The 19,573-nt window shown below is 64.7% G+C and overlaps 7 protein-coding genes across 7 annotated transcripts; 3 read left to right on the top strand and 4 right to left on the bottom strand.

The window, feature by feature from the left end:
* Nucleotides 1–1,045: 1,045 nt before the first annotated feature.
* EMIHUDRAFT_217182 (hypothetical protein) lies at nt 1,046–1,399 on the bottom strand (the record flags this gene model as incomplete). Its single annotated transcript, XM_005761245.1, has 1 exon — nt 1,046–1,399. One exon carries the CDS (start codon nt 1,397–1,399, stop codon nt 1,046–1,048), a length of 354 nt encoding a protein of 117 aa, XP_005761302.1.
* A 1,477-nt stretch (nt 1,400–2,876) lies between these two features.
* Nucleotides 2,877–3,198, bottom strand: EMIHUDRAFT_68103 (hypothetical protein; the record flags this gene model as incomplete). The annotated part of the gene is made up of 2 exons (XM_005761244.1): nt 2,877–2,981; nt 3,049–3,198. 2 exons carry the CDS (start codon nt 3,196–3,198, stop codon nt 2,877–2,879), a joined length of 255 nt encoding a protein of 84 aa, XP_005761301.1.
* Nucleotides 3,199–3,483: 285 nt separating this feature from the next.
* On the top strand, nt 3,484–4,161 carry EMIHUDRAFT_453006 (hypothetical protein; the record flags this gene model as incomplete). The annotated part of the gene is made up of 3 exons (XM_005761243.1): nt 3,484–3,645; nt 3,718–3,772; nt 3,843–4,161. Coding segments are annotated over 3 exons (534 nt in total), but the record flags the coding sequence as incomplete, so codon positions are not given.
* Nucleotides 4,162–12,621: 8,460 nt separating this feature from the next.
* On the top strand, nt 12,622–13,781 carry EMIHUDRAFT_453005 (hypothetical protein). Its single transcript, XM_005761242.1, has 3 exons — nt 12,622–12,769; nt 12,838–13,175; nt 13,489–13,781. The coding sequence occupies exons 1-3, from the start codon at nt 12,638–12,640 to the stop codon at nt 13,568–13,570; spliced, it is 552 nt and encodes a 183-aa protein (XP_005761299.1). The 5' UTR covers nt 12,622–12,637; the 3' UTR covers nt 13,571–13,781.
* A 53-nt stretch (nt 13,782–13,834) lies between these two features.
* EMIHUDRAFT_217177 (hypothetical protein) lies at nt 13,835–15,174 on the bottom strand (the record flags this gene model as incomplete). The annotated part of the gene is made up of 6 exons (XM_005761241.1): nt 13,835–13,888; nt 13,923–13,997; nt 14,234–14,303; nt 14,528–14,631; nt 14,785–14,943; nt 15,031–15,174. 6 exons carry the CDS (start codon nt 15,172–15,174, stop codon nt 13,835–13,837), a joined length of 606 nt encoding a protein of 201 aa, XP_005761298.1.
* Nucleotides 15,175–16,046: 872 nt separating this feature from the next.
* EMIHUDRAFT_217176 (hypothetical protein) lies at nt 16,047–17,476 on the top strand (the record flags this gene model as incomplete). The annotated part of the gene is made up of 2 exons (XM_005761240.1): nt 16,047–17,243; nt 17,414–17,476. 2 exons carry the CDS (start codon nt 16,047–16,049, stop codon nt 17,474–17,476), a joined length of 1,260 nt encoding a protein of 419 aa, XP_005761297.1.
* Nucleotides 17,477–17,525: 49 nt separating this feature from the next.
* EMIHUDRAFT_358766 (hypothetical protein) lies at nt 17,526–18,369 on the bottom strand. The gene has a single exon (XM_005761239.1). It carries the CDS (start codon nt 18,340–18,342, stop codon nt 17,578–17,580), a length of 765 nt encoding a protein of 254 aa, XP_005761296.1. The 5' UTR covers nt 18,343–18,369; the 3' UTR covers nt 17,526–17,577.
* Nucleotides 18,370–19,573: the final 1,204 nt, after the last annotated feature.

Here is a 19,573-nt window from a genome sequence, read left to right as displayed (position 1 = left end):
CGACGAGCTTTTTGAGCTTAGCCTTCGATGTTATGAAAACAAACGCAAGGCGGACATGGCATATCGCTCTCGGGCCCACAGACATCCCGCACACTCGCCGCACACCCGCCGCCCCCGCGCGCGCCCCGCCCCGGCCGGGAGAAAGGGGAGTGACAGTTTGGGATGGCAACAGAACGAGTATGTTGAGTCCTGGCTCAACAACGCAGAGAGAAATGAAAGCTGTCCGGCTCCCAAGTCCGGCTCACGCGCCCCGACTGACCGATCTACCGCACTGAACACTTCCGCCCCCTCGCTCCCAACCCATCCACCCCGCCCCGGGCCGCGCCGCGCGATCTCGGGCCGCGCGATCTCGGGCGATCTCGGGCCGCGCCGCGTGACCTCGGGCGGTCTCGCACAATCTCGCGCAATCCCGGAGCTCCACGCCACGCCACTCCACCCCACCCCACCTCACCCACCGCCGCGCCGCGCTATCTCGGGCGATCTCGGAGCGTCGCTCGCGCGGCGTCACACCTGCTCAAAAAAAGGAAGGGCCTGGTTGGAGCCACGGGGCTCACGAGGACGTGCTCGCTCGGTTCTCGCCGCCTCGCCCTGCGCCACTTGGGCCGGTGAGGCGGCGCCCCGCGCGGCGCGTCCCTCGCCCCGTCACGCCGACCCCTGCGCGTACCGCTCATCTTCAGCCCTCTCGGGGTTACTCTTGCGCTCACGCAGGGGAACCCGGCGGTACTCCCTTCCCCCCACCTCCGACGGGTTAGGTCGGTTCTGCGCCCCTTGGCGCCTGTGCATGTCCCGCGTGCCCGCCTGCCAGGGCTGATGCCAAGGCCAAATCAACAACATGCCCGGCTGATGCCAGGGCCAAACCCACTGCCCGGCTGGTGCCAAGGCTCAATGAATCTCCTCTCCGTCTCTTTCCCCCCCCCGCCCAGACAGGACTGATCCGCACGACACACGACACACTCTCTCCTACTATCCGACAGACGCTGCTTGACCGACACGGGACGCTCTGACAGGACACTACTGTGACGACTACCTCTACTCCCTACCGCTACTACTCGACTGGCGGCGCTCGCGGCGCCACGCCGCCCATCCTCGGCCACGCGTTGCGCTGGATGATCTCCCAGTTGCGCCTCGCAATGATGGCCGAGTGCTGCTGCAGGAGGCGCTTGCGCTCGTTGCGCACTCGCCACTTCTCGCCGTCGGAGCGCGCCAGGGCGACCTTGGCGGCGAAGCCGGTGGTGAACCACTCCGCCGCCTCGCGGCCAATGCCGCCGCGTGTGCTCGCCGCCCACGTCATGAAGTCGTAGTTGTTGGCCGCGCCCGCCGCGGCCTTGGCACTCCGCTTCGCCAGTCGCGCCGCCCGCAAAGAAGCCAGCGCAGCCGCCAGCAGCGCAGCTCGCAGCATGGCCCGCAGCGCAGCCCGCAGCACAGCACGCAGCAGCAGCAGGAATGGTGGGCAGAGTTGTCCCCGATGCTCTCAGAGAGGCTGATACGGGGACAACAGGGTGGTACTGCTGCACCGGAGGAGCAGGAGGAGCCGTGGCGGCAGCAGAGGGCAGAGGGAGCGGAGGCAGAGGCGGCGGCGGCGGCAGCAGAGGTGGGGGCAGCAGAGGCAGAGGGGAGGCAGAGGCGGCAGATGCAGCGGCAGCCCGAGCCGCGTCGCCAGGTGCCGAGCAGCAGGTCCATGGCGCCGCCGAGCAGCAGGTCCATGGCGCCGCCGAGCAGCAGGTCCATGGCGCCGCCGAGCAGCAGGTCCATGGCGCCGCCGAGCAGCAGGTCCATGGCGCCGCCGAGCAGCAGGTCCATGGCGCCGCCGAGCAGCAGGTCCATGGCGCCGCCGAGCAGCAGGTCCATGGCGCCGCCGAGCAGCAGGTCCATGGCGCCGCCGAGCAGCAGGTCCATGGCGCCGCCGAGCAGGTGTCGCCGCCGCATGTGTCGCCGCCGAGTGGAGGCGCGACCGCGGACGCGGCGGGCGAGACGCCGTTCACTGACTGTCCGCGCGTGGCGCTGGGAGCGAGCAGGGAGGCCACCATGCGGAGAGACGTGCCCGCCGACCTTTTTTTTTCACTCATGTTTTTCTCCTTGCGCTCACGTCGCCTTCCGCTTCCGCTTCCGCTCGCCGCCTTCCGCTCTCCGGTGCGGCTCGCACAACCACCACAGACGCAGCCCCCGTCTCCGTCCCGCCGGGCGGTGAAGAGCCAGCACTCTGACACCTCTTGTACGAGTGCGCGGCACGCCGCGCGCGCTGAACGGAAGCATGCTTCTTCCGTCTGAGCCCGGCGGGAGGCGGGACGCCACCTGACACACTCCCTGCCCTGCACCGCTGGCGGTGAAGACCCGATCTTGCCCTCCATATTTGAGCCGCCTTGATCCGCGGCCTCCTGATTTGAAACCGGATCACCCGCTCGACGGGATCCTGAGCCAGCGCCAGCGCCGACGGCCCAAAACCCGGAGCCTCCCCACATTTCCCCCACCGAGCACGGCCCTCCGCCCCTCGCGCAGACCCGCTCGATCGACGCACGGCGGCGTGGCGAGGCTCTGGGCGGCAGATGCGTGCGCGTGTGGTTTCCCTCGTACTTCCGAGTATCGACGTGTGTGCAGTGTGCCGCGAGCCCGCGGCCGCTTTGAATTCCATCATTCACGGACGACGTACACACCGGAAACAAATATCCACACGGGGGGAACGCAGAGAACGGTAGAAACCCGATTCGCCCAGGCCGGGGCGCATGCCGCAACCCAAAATCCGCCTCTCTCCGATCAGCTGTCTGCTGCGGCGCCTCTCGGCGCGCCGGGCGTCGCTGGAGCTGGCTTCGGCGCACTACGAGCATTGAGTTTGTAAGGTGAGATGGAGGGGCCGCGCGGGGCGGGCGGGGGCGGAGGGGTCAGGCTGCGCACCTGGCGAACTCCCACTTCCGCCGGCAGATCGGGCAGGTGTTCTTGTTGTGCAGCCAGGTGTTGATGCACATGAGGTGGAAGTAGTGCGAGCACTACGAGGCGCGGGAAAGAGTGACCAGGAAGCGAGAGCATGTGCACTGCGCGGCGGATGGTGCGCACCCTGCCCCATACGACTGGCGAGTCATCACCGGGTCCCGGCGCTCCCGGTGCGCAGCCATCCAGCGGCATGTGGCAGATCCCACACACGTCGTCCTCGCTCGTCCACGTCCAGCTGGCCACCGCGTGCCAAGACTTGACGGTTACTTGCATCGCCATTTGAGCAGGTCTGCAGGGCGCGGGCAGGGTGCGTTCTATAGCGAGCGGCGGCGGCGGTGCAGGGTGCGGCAAGGCGGTGGATGCGCCAAGCAGCGCGCAGCAGGCGGCCCGCGAGCAGAGGCGCGAGGCTAGGGTGGCGGCGGGGCCTCAGCTCACCAATGGCCACCCTGGGCAGCTCGGGCCCTGGGCCCCAGCCGCGGGCTTGTCGAAAGGAAGAAAAAACTTCCTTGGCTAGCAAAAAAATAAGAAAAAAATAAGTAGCCGCTCCCGCCGCGCACGATGGCCAGCTCGTTCGACGACGCCCGTCGCGAGCGGCACGCACGGGAGCTCGAGGAGATGACGTTGCTCCTGCGCTTTCCGTTCGGCTGCGGCCCTCTCGTCGACTCTCACCGCCGCTGCATGGAGGCCCACAGAGACTGGCGCCCCTGCGACGCTCTGCGGGTGCGTGACGCGGCCCCGCCCTTTGGCAGGGAGCCGAAGCCGGAACCATTCCGAGTTCGGCACTGATTGCAGGATACGCTGGATACCTGCGTCGAGGCTGGCGAGCGCCGGCGCTTTCGCATCCTCGGTCTCGAGGGAGCATGGCGCCCCGGATGCACTCTTCGCCTGGCGGCGTGATGCTGTCTGATTGGGAGTAGGCGCGTGCTCGCGGTGGAAGCGACTATACGCAGCGTGTGTGCTCCACGCTGGCGAGGTAACTGCCGCCACAGCACAGCCTCACGACCGCCACTTCCCTCCCTGCCGCCCAAGTTGCAACCTCCCTCCCTGCCGCCCCACGCCGGAATGCAGCTCGACTGCGACGAGTCGCTGCTGCGCTTCCATCGCTGCGTGCTGGAGTCGGCAGAGCCCCCAGAGACGGCAGGTACTCGATGACGGCAGGGGGATGCGTGGGCTCCACACTCGTGTTTGTGTTTGGACTTTGGGCCTCCGCTCGCCATGGCCGCTTGCGCCGGCCGCCGCCTGGCACTCCCCCCGGGTCTGTGATCTGACTCAGGAGAACACGGGATCGCTCAAGTTACCTCGAGTGCTGGTCTAAACAAATAAAACAAAACGCGCACCAAAACGGGTAGTAGATGTAGTGGCATGTGCCACAATGGAATGCTGACAGGTCTCTCCGATACTTTACACACCCTACCGCGGGCCGCAAAAGAGGTCTCAACTCTCACGAAGTGGCGAGAGCTGCTGGGAGCCGCGGCCAACTAATCCGCGGCGCCGTCGCTGTGCCTCTCCGTCTAGAACAGGTTTGCGCCGGCCTTCACAAAATGGGCGACGGCTCCGCGATTGGTTTGAGGGGCGCAGGCGCGTGCTGCTCGGGCAGAAGGGGCGCGAAGAACTCGTCGGCGCTCTCCCAGCCGTTGTCAAAGCTGTGCAGGCTGTGCCCGCCTGGGCTAACAGAGGAGGACTCGCGATACCTCCGCACCTGGTGGGAAGGGCGGGGCGGGGGGGGGGAGGGGGTGCAGGGGGGGGCGAGGGCGAGTGAGCGCCGCACGCCCCTCGCCGTTGGCCAGCGGGGAGGCTAGCCGCCCGATACGAACCCACCCGCTCCCTCCTTGCCCGATTTCTGAACCCACCCGCTCCCTCCCTGCCCGATACCTGAACGCACCCTCTCCCTCCCCGCCCGATACCTGAACCCACCCTCTCCCTCCCCGCCCGATACCTGAACCCACCCTCTCCCTCCCCGCCCGATACCTGAACCCACCCTCTCCCTCCTGCGGTAGTCCAGCCGCCCGAGCCGGCCCTCTCTCAACACGCCTCGCCCTCTAGCCAAGCCCGCGGGTGAGCGCAGTCCGACTGCTACGTGTTCAGTCGGCTGTACGGGCGGCATGGGGGTGGTGTGGTCTGCGTGGCGGAGCCTCCTTCCCCGCGAGGCAGAGGCGGCGGGCGGGAGCGGTCTGTCTCCATTAGTCATGTCTCTGCGGTGGTACCGAGCCCTCTCCCGCACCGCCCCGTAACGGGTCGGGCAGCCCTGAGAGGCTAGGGCAGGAGGCTGGGTGGAGGGCGTCGGTCTGTATCTCCCCACATCTCCCCGTGTCTCGGCGGTATCTCGGCTGCACCGAGATCAGAACCTCTCCGGCCAACGAAGAGGAGCCGAGCGGCCGAGAGCGCGACGAGGACCAGCGGGACGCGTCGGGGCGCAGGCCGTGCCACGCCGTGTGCAGCTCCTCGGCCGGGAGCGAGTCCAGCTGCAGCACCGCCGAGCCGACCGGAGGATCCGTGAAGAGCAGCGAGCGCTGCAGCTGCAGCGAGGCGCACGCGACGCCTCGCGGGACGCGAAGTGTCCAGCAGGCGCCCCACGCAGCGTCGGGGCGGAAGCGCCAGAGGTCGGACGGGTACTCCTGCAGCAGCGACCCGTCGGCGCGCAGCAGCTTGAGCGTCGCAAACACGTCGCCCGTCAGCGGTGCCGTCGAGGTGGAAGGCTCGGCGCGCGACAGCGTCAGTGTCACCGCCTGACGCTCCGCGAAGCGCTCGGCGAGGAGGCGAGAGAGCGGGCCTCGGCCGAGCGGCACGCCCTCCACCGAGATGACCTGGTCGCCAGGCTCGATCACCTGCGCGTTGGCATCGTGGTGCAGCCGCAGCACCTCATTGTCGTCCGACAGCCCGAGGCCAAAGGTTCCGTTATCGCCGCGCTCGACCGGCACCGTGAGGATTTCCGAGCGATAGAGTCTGCGGAGCCGCTCGATCTTGAGGAAGAGTACGTCGGTGTCCATGTGCACACCTTAAAATTTCGTGGCTGAGTAGCAGCGGCAAGCCAGCGGCGAATGCTGAAAAAAAACGTTGGGGGTCTCGGTTTGAGTAAAGTCCACTGTATATGAGCTGCTGCCTCGCTGCTGCGAGTTGACATATCCGGTGATGTGCGAGCGTTCCGTTCGTGCGTCGACTGGCTCCCGGTTCGAGTCGCCGGGGGGGAGGGGGGGGCCTCCTCGGCCTCCTCGGCCTCCTCGGCCTCCTCGGCCTCCTCGGCCTCCTCGGCCTCCTCGGCAGCCTCGGCTGCTTGGCGCGCGCGGCGCGCGAGCCGCGCCGAGCTGCCTTTTTGCTCGCTGCCTCCGTTGTCGGCTCGGCCGTTCCGTCTCCTCGCTCTGGCTCGGGCCGTGGGCGTGCTGCTGCTGCTGCTCGGCACTGTTGTCGCCATTTTCAATATATCTCTCTCTGCTCTCTCTCTCTCTGCTCTCTCTCTCTCTCTGCTCTCTCTCTCTCTCTCTCTCTCTCTCTCTCTCTCTCTCTCTCTCTCTCTCTCTCTCTCTCGGCTCTCTCTCTCTCTCTCTCTCTCTCTCTCGGGTCTCTCTCTCTCTCCCTCCCTCTCCCTCTCTCTCTCTCTCTCTCTCTCTCTCTCTCTCTCTCTCTCTCTCTCTCTCTCTCTCTCTCTCTCTCTCCCTCCCCCTCTCTCTCTCTCTCTCTCTCTCTCTCTCTCTCTCTCTCTCTCTCTCTCTCTCTCCCCACCCCGGGCCAGCTGCACGCATGCTCGGTGACATCTCTTCACCTTCACACTGGTCGAGTCATAGGTGACGCGAGGGCGCTCACTTAATTGATTAATTCACTCATTAATTCCTTAATTGCGTACCGTATTCCGGGTAATCTTAATTATTAATCATCGGGCGGGGCGCGGCGCGGCGGCTGCGCGAGGCGGCGGCGCGGCGCATCGGCGGGCGGCGCGGAGCGGGGCGGCGAGACCATCTGTACTGAACGGACCAGCTAGCTGGTCTTTGAGTCGGCGCAATGGTAGCGCCGCCCTCGACTCAAGGGGCTGCCTTCCACCCGCCGCTGCTCAGGCCGGGGGAGGGGGGGAAACCTCCTGTTCCTCGCGGAACGGGAGCGGGCCCCTCCTTGCCCGGTCTGCGAAGCAGGGCGGTGGTCGTGCCATCTCCGCTTCACAACGACCACGCCGCAATCGTCGCCGGCGCGCGACACGTTTCCGTTGGCGGGACTGTCCTGGTCGAGAGTGTGTGCCGCTGAGGCGGGACCACTCGGGGACAGTGCTGACGGGACGCGGCTCGAAGGGCGTGGCTCCGCAGCGCGGCTGGCACTCGTCGCAGAGGCCTCACCTTCGAAAAGTCGGGCATGGCTCCACCCGCAACTTTGTCGCTAACACGCGCGCACCGCCGAGCCTGCGGCGGGCGCGATGCGGCCGCACGTCTACTTCGTCATAGTGCCACGACGTGCGGCCTAGATTTAGCCCACGCGCCTCAACTTGCATACGCTCATACATTGGACTGTCATCGCCTGTGAGTGCGAGAAGGGCTAGCTGTAGGCAGCTAGCCCGTGAGGAGAGCGTCCATAGACACCTCACTTAGACCCCACACACGGTCTCGTCCGTGCCTCGCCGGCCGGTGAGATTGCTAGAGGTGGAGCAAACTGCTCTAGCCTCACATATCGCTTCCTGTCGTCTGTTGTTTGAGTTGTGCCCTTGTTTGTGCCCTTGGCACCGTGGAGTGCTGGGGGGGGGCGACAGGGAGGATGTGGCCCTGAGTTATGTGTACGCCGACTCAGGGTGTGTGGCAGCCAGCTGGCTGTGTGTCTTGTGAGCTTGTTTGTGTCTGTGTGTCGCTCGTGCGTGTCGTCATCATCTGTCTAGCGTCCACCCATACCGCGTTGGTGTCCAGTCCGAGCCTGGCTGTTCTTCACCTTACTACCTACCTACCTGGCGAATAAAAGAGCGAATCAGGGAGAACCGGAGCCCCGGGAGGGCGGGCGGGGGAACCCTGATACGGGATGCTGAGTGAGGACCTGTGTACGTGCGTGGTGTACACAGTGGCGTGTCTACTTACTAGCTCCGACCGAGTAGAGGGGGCGTTCTGAAGTTAAGGGGAAACCCGGTACACGGAGCCAACCCTCGGAGACCTGTGTTTACTTTACGGCCCTTTCCCTGCGAACGCGCACCCCCCTAGCTAGGGGTCAGGGCTCTCTAGCCCGTAGCCCGATCCCGATCGTCCGGCTCGCTGGGTGCGGCTCTCAGTTCCCCGGCCCTGGACTAATGACTGCACTCCAAGTGCTCCAAGTTAATGTGTGAAAGCGCCGTCGCAACTGCCATATCGGCAGGTTGTAGGCTGGTGCTCTCGCCCCGCTGGCGGCGCGGACCGGTGCCGCGGCTCCGAGCCCTCCTGTGGGCCCGCGGCGGCTCGCCGCGGCGGTTGTGAACAATGGGATCGGTCCGGGTTCATCCCGGCGTGCAGCCGGTGCCGCTTCTTCGGCGAAATTTTGATCAAGCTCTTTGTCGACAAAGCTGTGCCCGACTGCGCGGCGGAACTGGCCCCTGGATGCTGAGATGTGAGGCGCCGGCACCGCGGGGCTACAACGCGGGGCCATCTCCAGGCTGTCTCGGGCAACCTCAAAATTGGCGCCTCTCTCTGCTGCTGCTGCTGCTAGGCGAGTACTGCCGCCCGGCAGCCTTGAGGCGGCCGGGCGGCAGTACTCGTTCGAACTTTGCGAGCCGTGCGCGCGCCGAGGCGCCCGCGGCGCGCGCCCGCCCGGCTGCCAGTAGGAGGCGGCGCAATATGGCCTATAGTACAGCCCTTAGGAGGAGGAAGAGGCTGGCTGGCAGTGCTGTATGCCGCCGAGGGGCAGTTTTGGGGTGCTGACCCACGCCCAGGGGGCTGCAGAACGCGTCCGCAGCCGGGACAATTCGCCCCCCCAGCCGAGGCCGGTCGAAGCCCACTTGGTCATAGCCATGAGGAGTCCTCTTGGTGCTCCTGGCGGCCGTTTGAACCTCGGGCGCGCGCCGATGGGCGGGGGGGGGGGGGTCTTGCTTGCTCCACACCGAGCGCCATCGGTCCGGACCGGTGCTTGCACCGAGGGTCGGCTTGCACACAAGGTCTGAGCCGCGGGCGCTCGGCGCCAAGTGCAGTGTCACGCTCGCGCAGGAGCGGGTCACAATGGGAAACCCTCGTTTCCTATTCATTCACTCGGTCCCCCAACGGAAGAGGCCTCGCTCCTATTGGAACAAGCCAACATCGATTCCAGGTTTGTTTTCCACAACCTGCAATTCCGCACCTCACGCTCCGCACCTCACGCTCCGAGCTCGTTCGTCTCCAGTGGGGTGCTCGCCGTCGCTGATCGATGCTCACGGTTTCGGCTGTGCCTTCACGGTGGGCATGGTTCTCACCGGTTTCGGCTGTGCCTTCACGGTGGGCATGGTTCTCACTGACGTCGCCAGCCCAGGCCCAGGTCGACGCGAGCACCAGCACCGATGAAGAGGAGATCATGCGCCAGCCTTCGGCACCCAGCGTGATCGAGCGAGGCACAGTCGCATTCTCAATCGCCGACGCACACATCCACCAGCGGCCTCTCGCCCGCTACGACTCTGTTGGCTTGGGTGGCATTCATGCGTGGGCGTTCGTCAAGGCTACCGCTCCAGGCGCCTCCCTCTCGGCGGCCATCCCGCTGCTTCTGTCCATCCTCCTAATGTGTGGCCAGTCGGCGATCATGTACGCGGTCGCTTACGAGGCTGGGTCCCCACGCTGCTCGAATCACGATCACTGCGCGGTTGGAGAGTATTGCAGCCCAAAGGATTTTTATAAATTTGGGGAGCCAATCACGCGGCAGCCGTGGCGGCACGAGAACGAGGAGCCCGGCTTATGCGTCGACTGTTTTTGGATGCGGCTGACGGCGGAGAACATATCCGGAATCATCATGGCGCTGGACAGCCGGCGTCACGTGCTTGGACCATACGTCGACATATACAGCAACTCGAGGTGCGGCCCCGAACGCTAGCATGCTAGTTAGTCCCCCCTCTCCTAGCTCACCGACCTCTCGCCGCTCCGCTGCCTGCACAGCTTCGCCATTGGCGTCGGCTGGTTCGATCGCAGTGCCGCCGAGGACTTGAGCGGCGAGCAGTGGGCGCGAGAGGCTGCGGCCCACTGCGACGCCACCGACATCATGCCGCTGCGGTGTGACCATATCGTCGTACGGCAGAGCCGCCTCGCCGCGACGCACTACCTCGTACTCGTCTTCGTAGTGCTGCTGATCCTTATGCCGCTCACCGAGGACTGGGACGAGGCTGCACTGGAGAAGCGGCTGCTCCGCCACCGCACGCGTGCTCATGGACTAGAGCTTCCAGTGTGGGTGCGCTGCTTGGGCTGGGTTCACGTTCGCATGCGCATGTTTTCCCTGCCGTTCTGCCTTATGAGTGCAACGTGCGCCCTCCTTTTCAACGATGAGACGTGCACCCAATTCCTGCTCGATGGGCTCGCAATCACATTTGCCACCTTTATCGATAACCTCCTCGCGCTATTTCTCTTACCTGTTGAGCAGCGCGAGGAGGTGGGCGCGGCAATCGCGGCTCTTCTCGCGGAGGAATCGGAGGAATCGGCTACAGTCGGGAACGCGGGTTCGCATCGCTTCTTAGTGTGGCTATTCAACCGTTTGTATGCGGCGGTCCTCGGGCTCGCCGTGTTCGCCGTCAACATCGCCCCGGAAAGCTTCATGGTTGCCTTTGGCAGTCAGTACCGGTATGCCTCCGGATCGCTTTCGTGCGACAACCTGCTCGAAGCCTTCGCAGGGTGCATTTTACGCTGCGTCATTGTCATAGCAGGCATGTGGCCGCTTTTGCGCGAGCGGACCTTCCTCTCACAGCGGTCAAAGTGGCGCGCGCTCCTAAACGTGGCTGCCGACGCCTTCTGCACAATGACATTCGTCCATGCATCCGTGTGGCTCAACCCGTCGGATCAGGCCTATTTTCAACTCTTTTTGCGCAACCCGCTGGTGATTATGCTGATATGGCCGCTCGGCGTGCCAGCAATCATTGCAAGCTTGTTTGCAGTGCCAGTGCCTGCAACCATGCCATGGCTGGCAGTTCGGCTCGGCCTGCTTCTAGCGGTGGTCGTTCTCTGTGTTGCTGTCGCGTGGGCCCGCGTGTGGAACTCACGGCGGCGGGCCAATAACCCTTGGTCACACTAACGACAAACGGGTCGTGACAGCTTGACACCAGTTCCAGTACCGCCAGCAGTACCAGTCGGAGAATGTAACATAGGATGGTCGTGTGGTATGCGGGTGGATGGGCATGCATGCACGTATGTTAGTTAGTCGGGCCTCGGTAGAGTAACGACAGATCGCTCTCTTCCACCCGTACCACCCGTACGTAACAAAAAAGAACAGTACTACGACAGCAAAAAAGAAAACATCGGTACAGCGGCTCAGCGCCGAGAGCAACGACTTGCAGGTTTTCTAACAACTCGCTGGGGCCACGTATGTATATACATTGTACCCAAATTCAAGCGTCTTTCCACCCTCCGCTCCTCCCGGCGCGCCTCCCTCGCCCTCCAGTGGACTTGCCTCCACGCACGTTCGACGACCTACCGCCTCCCCTCGTCGACGCTCTCGCTGTGCTCGTCCTGCTCGCGTTTTGCGGTATGTGGCACACATCTCTCGTCCTACGCCGCTGACATACGCCTCACTCTGCGCGTGTCCCCTCCCATACCAGGCCAACGCTTCTACCAGACCGCCCTCGCCCTCTCCGCCGGCGTATGTGCGATGGCTGCCGTGTGTGTATTGCAGCCATTAGACTGTGGCTGCACTGCAGCTAGCTCAGCCATCCTTAGGAAGATGGCTGTGAAGGAGCCAGCACAGCCATTCTGGTGTTACATTCCGAGGTTAGCCCCAACAATCGGACGGAACAAGACACAAACTCATTTCTTTGCGTGTGTGTCGGCCGTGGTGAAGGTGAAGGCGACCTCGCGCATCGACGCGAGGTACGCCTCGTGTTGCAGCACGAGCAGCTCGCCGTCGGAGTTGAGGTTGTAGTAGAGGTACTCGACCCGCGCCTCGCCTTCTTCTCTAAGCTTGAGCACTTGAGCACTGGATAGGGTCGATTCCGCATGGTACGGGACCCCTCGATCGTCTCGCCCTCCCTCACTGGTGTGTTCATTGGGGTGGGTCATAACAAACACGGTACAGGATCGAGGTGCACGCTGCCGAAGCAGTGTCGTCCCCCCTCTCCCCGACGGCGATGGCGGTGTGACCGATCGAGCTACAAGAGGAACTTGTTCAGCAGGATCCGAGTTAGACCGGTGCACTACCTCACTGGGCCTGAGATCACCGGAACGCTTCTCGTCACCGTCTCGGGTTTGCGTGGGATCGAACCACTCCGGAATGGGCACGCCCATTGTTCGCTGTGTTGTGCCTTTCCCTCACCTGCAGGGGACCGCCGAGAGCGCGCCCCACCGGCCATCGGCGGGGTAGGCGCGCGGGTGGGGGGGGGGGGTGGGATGAGGGGGAGTGGGATGGGGATGGTCTTTTCGGCGAGCACCACGGGATTCGACCCTGTCCCTCTGATTGGGGGTCCGACGACGGCTACGGTGAGGACGACGGCTTCTGAGGAAGCCGTCGCCCGTGCCTTGCCTGTCGCGTGAATCGTGTTGTGCGACCCGCTTTGTTGGAAAATTCTCTTTGGAAAACGCCTAAAATTCTTTTTTTCGAAGGCACAAGGCGCTCAAGGCCCAGCATGGCGCACGCCGACTGGCAGGAGAAGGCCAAGGAGGGCATCGGCAGCGGCCTCGCCAAGATGACGATGGGCTTCAAGCGCGCCGCAAACGAGACAGAGGCGTTTGCAAAGTCGACGAAGCTCAAGGGAGAGGTCCGCAGCCACGGGCACTCCGCTGCCGCAGTAGCGCGCTCGGCTGACCGCGCCGGCCCTGCGCGCAGATTGTGCTCATCGAGCGCAAGATCGGCGGCATCAAGGAGTCCTTTGGCCGCGAGGTGTATGACTGCATGGCTGCTGAGGACAAGGCGGCGACGGAGCGGCTCTTCTACGCGTGCCGCGAGCGCGTGCGCGAGCTAGAGGGCGAGATCGCAGCCAAGCGGGCCACGATGGAGGCGCTCAAGCCAGGCAGCACGGCGGCGGACGGCGGCAGTGGCGGCGGCGGCGGCGGCGGCGGCGGCGGCGGCGGCGGCGGCGGCGGCGAGGCGGGCGGCGCTGCGTGGGGCGCGCCACCGCAGGGCCCGCCACCAGGCGTGGGTCCTCCGCTGCCCGAGGGGTGGAAGCGCGTGAGCCTAGATGCCCCCCTCCTACCCCGAGCGGCAGCGCAACCACGGCTCGAGCGGTGGTGATCCTCCTCCTCCCTGCTCCTCCCTCTCCTCCTCCTCCTCCCTCCTCCTCCTCCTCCTCCTCCCTCCCTCCCCCTCCCTGCTCCACCTCCAAGAAGCCCAACACATGTGCATGTGCATGCATCTGTGCAGGTTCACGAGAGAGACAGCTGCGTGTGCCTTGAACACCTCCGAGACCAGTGACTCGGCACAGCAATCGACGCAGCAGGAATCGGCACCGCATCTGACCTCCGGGCCGCTCTTGGACAGGCGCGCGACATCGCCCGAGGGGCGCGAGTACTATTACCACGCAACCTCCGGCGAGACCTCCTGGACGCTCCCGGCCGCCTAGCGCTACGGAGACCTGCTGACACTGAGGAATGACTCCTGCGGTGCCGTGAAAGAAAATGTGAAAGTTAGTGTCGCAAAACTCTCCGCGACCGCGTGTGCGGTGTGGCGCGGAGGTGTAAGGGGTGTGTGTACCATCTCCACTTCGAACTTGCTTCGTTAGCTGCATCCTCTCTCTCGCTCCTATAAAAACTCCGTCTGCGCCGCTGCCGGGCAGGGGCACCGCCTCTCCGCAAATGTCATAAAAGAGACTGCACCGCCCACAGACTCACAACAAATGCCGGAAATGGGTCCAGAGCGCCTGTGCGGGCTCCGCGAGATCCTGCGGGCGGACCCCCAAAACAGCTCTCTCACACCTCGACCCCCTCCCGCCCCTCCGGCCCGTGTGCCCCCGCCGCCGCCCGGTCCGCAACCACCTTGGAGGCCACCGCCTCTGCCAGCGACGCGGAGCGGCCGGGCGCGCGAGGCTCTCGGGCGGCGGCGGCGGCGGCGGCCGAGGAGCTGGCGGCGGAGGGAGAGGCGGCGGGAGAGGTGGCGGCGGGAGAGGTGGCGGCGGGAGAGGCGGCGGCGGCGGCGTCCTTGACGTAGGCGCACACCTAAGGTTCACAGCCGCAGCCCCGTGAAGAGGCGCCGTTCACACCTGCGAGCGGCCTCCATCATGGCACACCGCCTCGATGCTATACTCGCACGCCGGCTTCCCGTCCGCGTCGCCGAGCACCATTCCGCCAATCTGGCAGCTCGCCTTGCCGGCGGAGCGCAGGCCTGCGTGCTGAATACGCCAGCGTCGGGGCGGGAAGACGGTGTTGTGCAGCGTATTGAGAGCACCGCGTGAAGACAACGGATAGGAAGACCGTGAATACAGCGGAACACGGTCGAATACACCGGAATGCGTGTCTCTCGAGGGCTGGTTGGGAGACATGAATACGTACTCCGCTTCTAGGAGCGCAGGCGGTGCGCAAACTCTCGCAGCGCCGCCTCTGCTGGCAGCTGCGAGCGCGCGATGATTCTCTCCCCCTTGAGCGGCCTGCGATAGCTGATGCTGCCCGCCTTTGCAACGAGCTCCAGCTGCGGCGGCAGCGACCCGTGCGGCTGCCTCCGCACCCAAGCGCGGCCGAGGTAGTAGGATGCGAGCACGCTGACCTAGGGTTAGGGTCAGGGTCAGGGTTAGGGTTAGGGTTAGGGTTAGCGGCCGAGGTAGTAGGATGCGAGCACGCCGACCGAGTAGAGGCTGCCGGCGAACGCGGTGCCATGCACGTTGTGGTTGAGCTCGAGCGGCGCGTGCAGCGCGAGCGAGCCCTCGTCGACCTCGGCGACGCCGATGCCGAGGAGGTTTGCCGGCGGCTGCGTCTCGCGGATGTGAGTCTCGATCTCGTGCGCCTGATGCGTAGAGGCCAAGTGAGACCGCCCGTGTGTCTCGCCACACCGCATCGGCTAGCTCGCCTCGGAGCCCGGCGGGTGCGCGACTGGCGGCGAGAGCCGTAGGCGCAGCCCGGCGGCGACGCCGACCCAAACGCCGAACCAAAGGCCAGAAATGGAACCGCAGAGGGCGGCGAGCGCGGCGGCGGCGCGAGGGTGAGAGGCGAGTGCGGAGCGGACCGACGCCAGCATTAACGCTGCTGGCGGCGCGCAACTCCTGGGGAATGGTGCCCCCGGGATGGGTTCAGGCCGCGTTGGGGGGAAGGGTTGTGTGTGTGTGCAGAGACTGAAGAGAAGGCTGAGGGGAAGCGGCGTAGGGCTCCAAGGGGAAAGAACAAGACGGGTAAACAGAGAAGAGTCAGTAGAGACGGGACAAAAGCTGAGAGGACGCGGAGGGTGTGTGCGTTCTAGACCTTGAGTAGTCTCGGGCTATCTCGGGTAATCTCGGGAAATATTGAATCTCGGGTGGTTGACTCGTGCGCACGGGCAAACACACACAGTATTAGTAGTACCGGGTAATCTCGGACAATCTCCGGTAATCTCGGGTAATCTCGGGTAGGATTGCATCTCGTGTAGTTGGCGCCCCCCTCCCTCGCCGCAGGCAAGCTCATTCACAATCTGCTCTGCGAGATGGCCGTGTGAAGAACGACTGAGATACGCTGCTTCTGCAGCCCTAGCCAGTTCTTGGTGGTCCAGGCGGACTACGGGGATCGGCTTCTTACACCGCCCTTCCTTGCAGCGAGCCCCCTTCCAACCCACCCGCGCTAGGTCTCGGGGGACGCAGGGGTCACACCCGACGACCTCGGGAACTAGCCGGGGCAGTCGGAGAAGGGGCAACTCCGTGCACTGACGGTCGGCCGCCAGAAAACACGCCTGCGTGGATCGCGTCACACCAATCCTCGCTCCCTATGATCCCGTATTATACTCACCGAAATGCAAAAAGGGCGGGTGGTTGGGCCTGGAATCCCCCGAAATGCAGGGCAGTGCGGCTAGCGCATCTGTGGACGGTTGTGTTGGCCGCGGCGGGGGACGATGGGGCGGGCGGCTTCAGATCGCTCAGGGCGATGAGTCGCGAAGACGCCTTGCTCGTCGACGACGCGTTCGGCCAGCTGCAGGAGCCACGCCGGCACGCAGAGCGCCTCCTTGGCCTCCTCGATGCGCAGCGCGGCCAGGCACCCAACGTTGTGGTCGACTTGCACGAGCACGGAGTGCAGATGGCGACGAGGATGCTTCGCATCGGGGCGAGCGAGGAGCTTGTCGTGGCCGCACTCCTCCACGACATAGGCGAGCTAATGGTGCCGAACGCTCACGGCGAGGTGGTGGCCAGCATCCTGCGGCCGTACGTGACACCGCGCACGACGTGGCTGCTGGCGCACCACGAGGTATTCCAATTCTACCACTATGGCCATGCGTGGGGCGCCGACCCCGTAGAGAAGGATTTGCCCCGCCAAATGTTCGCCAGCCATCCGCACTTCAACGCCACCGTCAACTTTTGCGAGGTGGACCAGGCGGCCTTCGACCCAGACTACCCGTCGCTGCCGTCCGAATTCTTCGTGCCGATGGTAGAACGGGTGCTGCGCCGCACGCCCTACTGGTGGGCGCGCGTCACTGCCCACGCTGACGAGGTCGACGACACCGTTCGCGCCAAGATGGCCTTGCAAGCTGCGTATCCGGGCAGTGCCCTCCTGCCGCTGCACCAGCCGCGACCGACAGCAGAGCCGTGGAGCGCGGCGAAGGGGTTTGTGCCCCGTCGGTTCGCTCTCTCGGCGATCGGCGGCGCGGGAGGCGAACCTGCCCAGCTGCGCGCGCTCTTCGAGGCCTACTTCGAGCACGGCATCGTGATCGTCGAGGGGCTAGCGTCGCACGACGAGGCCGCCTGGGCGCAGGACGTGCGTGGTGTGGTGCGTGCGTTGCTGCCGAGGGGGGCAGCCGACATAAGCGACGAGCCGTTCTGGAATTCAGGGACGGCGCTGCGGGCGACGTACAATGACTACGTCACCAACGACGTCCACCGCCGCGCCGCCGCCGAGAGCGACTCCAACGTGTCGCATGCGGGCTGGGCGGGCAACGTGCCAATGCTGCTGCACCATGACGGCTGCTTTCTGGCTGAGGCGGTGCGCACGAAGGTGTATGCGGCGTGGGGGCCGTCGACGATGTCGAACTTCATGGATGGCGCCGCCGAGCTCGCCGCACTCGACGACGACGCCAGACAGCGTTGCGCGAGCATTGGAGAGGCCAGCCTGCTTCTCAGCGTGTCGCGAGTGCTGTGTCTCTGCCTACCTTGTAGCTGGGTGCGGCGGGGGAGTCTCTCGTGGTTTTTGTTACACGATTTACGGACTTACGGATTTACGGATCCACCCCCCTCCCTCCCCGTCCCGCGGTCCGGCCGTGAGACGCGCATCTACGAATCAAGTTGGTGCCGGTATGGGAGGTGGGAGCCGGACCCACCTGTACGCTGTACGCTGTGTACGCTGTACTTGTAGAGGCACCATAAGAATAAATTAAGTATCGCATGCGCACGCCCATATACCGTGCAGCTCAATGATGCGACATGCGATTCTTACGAATTAATCAGATACTTGTGCGTCCTTTCGTTTAAATGCGCGACCCAGATCGCCAAGGGATCTTACTTCCGAGGCGCTTGCCCTCAGCCTCACCCCTACGCCTGAGTCTACTGAGGTACCCCGGCCGTGCGTGGAGCCCTGTCAAGCTCCGCTTGAACCGTTCATACAAAGGGCACACAGAGTCTGCGTCTGCCGCACACGTCCGCATGGCGGCGGCGTACTCCTGCACGTACTTCAGGGCAACCATGCCATCGATGGGGCTTCTGTGGCAATTCCACTCGGGGTTCGGCCTGCGCCATCTGCTCTCATCTACGCCTCTTCGCGCCACGATGAACATGGTCCTCCCAAAGGTGTGCACCTTGAGACCACTTGCGTGGTAGAAGTGCTGCAGCGCGCGCTCGGGGCTTTTCAGCTCGGGAGAGTCGTGGTGCACAAGCCATTGCAGCACCCCCAAGACCCTCTCACGGTCGCGAAACGCGAACACCGTGTGCCTGTCAGTGACGCCGCCGTATCCCTCCTTCTCCGGCACATAAACCGCACCCGGCAGCAACGCAAGGCGGGGATGGGCGCAGGTGTACACGTGGTCCCATCGAGTGACGATGACTTGATCGTACACGTGCCCGACCAGGCTGTCCAGGTAGCTCTTGAGCACCAGACGGGAAAAGAATGTGATCGCGCCCGAACCTCTGTGGCCACTCAGCGGTCCCCAGACATTGTCCCGCAGCTTCACCCTCGCGTCCCAACCGCGACCAAGCTTTTCCTCGATCGCGTCTGCCCAATCTCGAAACTCCGGCATGCGCCACACGTGCTTGGGAGTCAACGCGCCGCCGACGACTGCGCTGAACGATAGGAGCACGGCGAGGTCAGCTTGAAGCGGCGCCAAGACCTTGTGTCGCAGCGAATCCCACGCCCAGTGCCCGCCACGAACCGTGCCGATGAGGCAAACAAGCGTCGTATTGAACGCTTCCGCGACTCGCGAGGCGTTCAAATGGCGCTGCATGCCCTGAGCTGCTGGTGCACCGCCCAATCCCACGGTCGCCCCTGCTAAGTGGATTGGTGCAGCAACCTGGTGCCTTCTTTGAGCGGCATCAGGGGCGGCATCAGGGCTGCCAACTGGCTTCCAGGTGGCTTGTGCTTCTCCGGACTCGATTAAAGCGTCAAGCTCAGCGCCCACCCTGCCAAAGTCGAGTCGCGACCAGCCGTGTGGAGGCACGTCGAGGCTCTTGATCCTCAGGCCCAGCGTGGTCGCCAGGTTGAGGAAGCACGGCCTGCCGTTCCTTCCAACCTCGATGACGAGCGCACGCGGTTTGCACCAGAGGATGTTCGCAAGCCCAGCCCCGTGCAGTCCAACCACGACGTGCGCGGCCGAGAATGCCCATACCTGCTCCAAGAACCCCATGTTCTCGAGCTTCACGACGCTGAGGTGGTAGCGGCGGGCATGCGCATGCTCCCTCGCCTCTTGGAAGAAGCGCGGCGGGAGGTGCCGCCTCGCGCTGCCGGTCGCCCATCCCCTGAGCGACCCCAGCGGAATGGATCGCTGTATGAGCACAACGTGCAAGCGCTCGGTTGACAGGGGGCGCTCAGAGTCCGGCAGCAGCTCGTGCAGCACCCGTTGACGCAGCTCTTGGTAAAGCGCCGAGTCGTTCTCGATGTTGACGCCCACAGGGAACCTCGTGGCGGGGAAGGGTATCAGCTCCGCGCCCGAGCGCAAGAGCGTTGCCTCGTCCGCCTCATCGATGCGCACGCTGGTGCTCAAGACGGCCTCGAGGGTGAGCGTGTGGTCCATCGCCGTGTGGGAGGGGTGGGCCACAAGGAATGTGTGGTCCTCTCGAGCAGGGGCGAGGATGTGCGCTCTTCTGCAGCGCCGAGTCGCTTGGAAGATTCGCGGGAGGAAGTCGATCAGAAAGTGGTAGTACTCCCACGCCTTGCCTGCGCCCGACAGGCTGGCGTTTGGTGAGAGCTTAAACTCGCAGGCGCCGAGAGCTTGAGCAGAAGGAGCGGCCAGCAGGGCAGGCAGCTCTTCTCGG

This window comes from Emiliania huxleyi (genome assembly GCF_000372725.1).
Source record: "Emiliania huxleyi CCMP1516 unplaced genomic scaffold EMIHUscaffold_72, whole genome shotgun sequence".
In the NCBI taxonomy this organism is placed as follows: Eukaryota; Haptophyta; order Isochrysidales; family Noelaerhabdaceae; genus Emiliania; species Emiliania huxleyi.
This window is presented reverse-complemented; position numbering and strand designations above follow the sequence as displayed.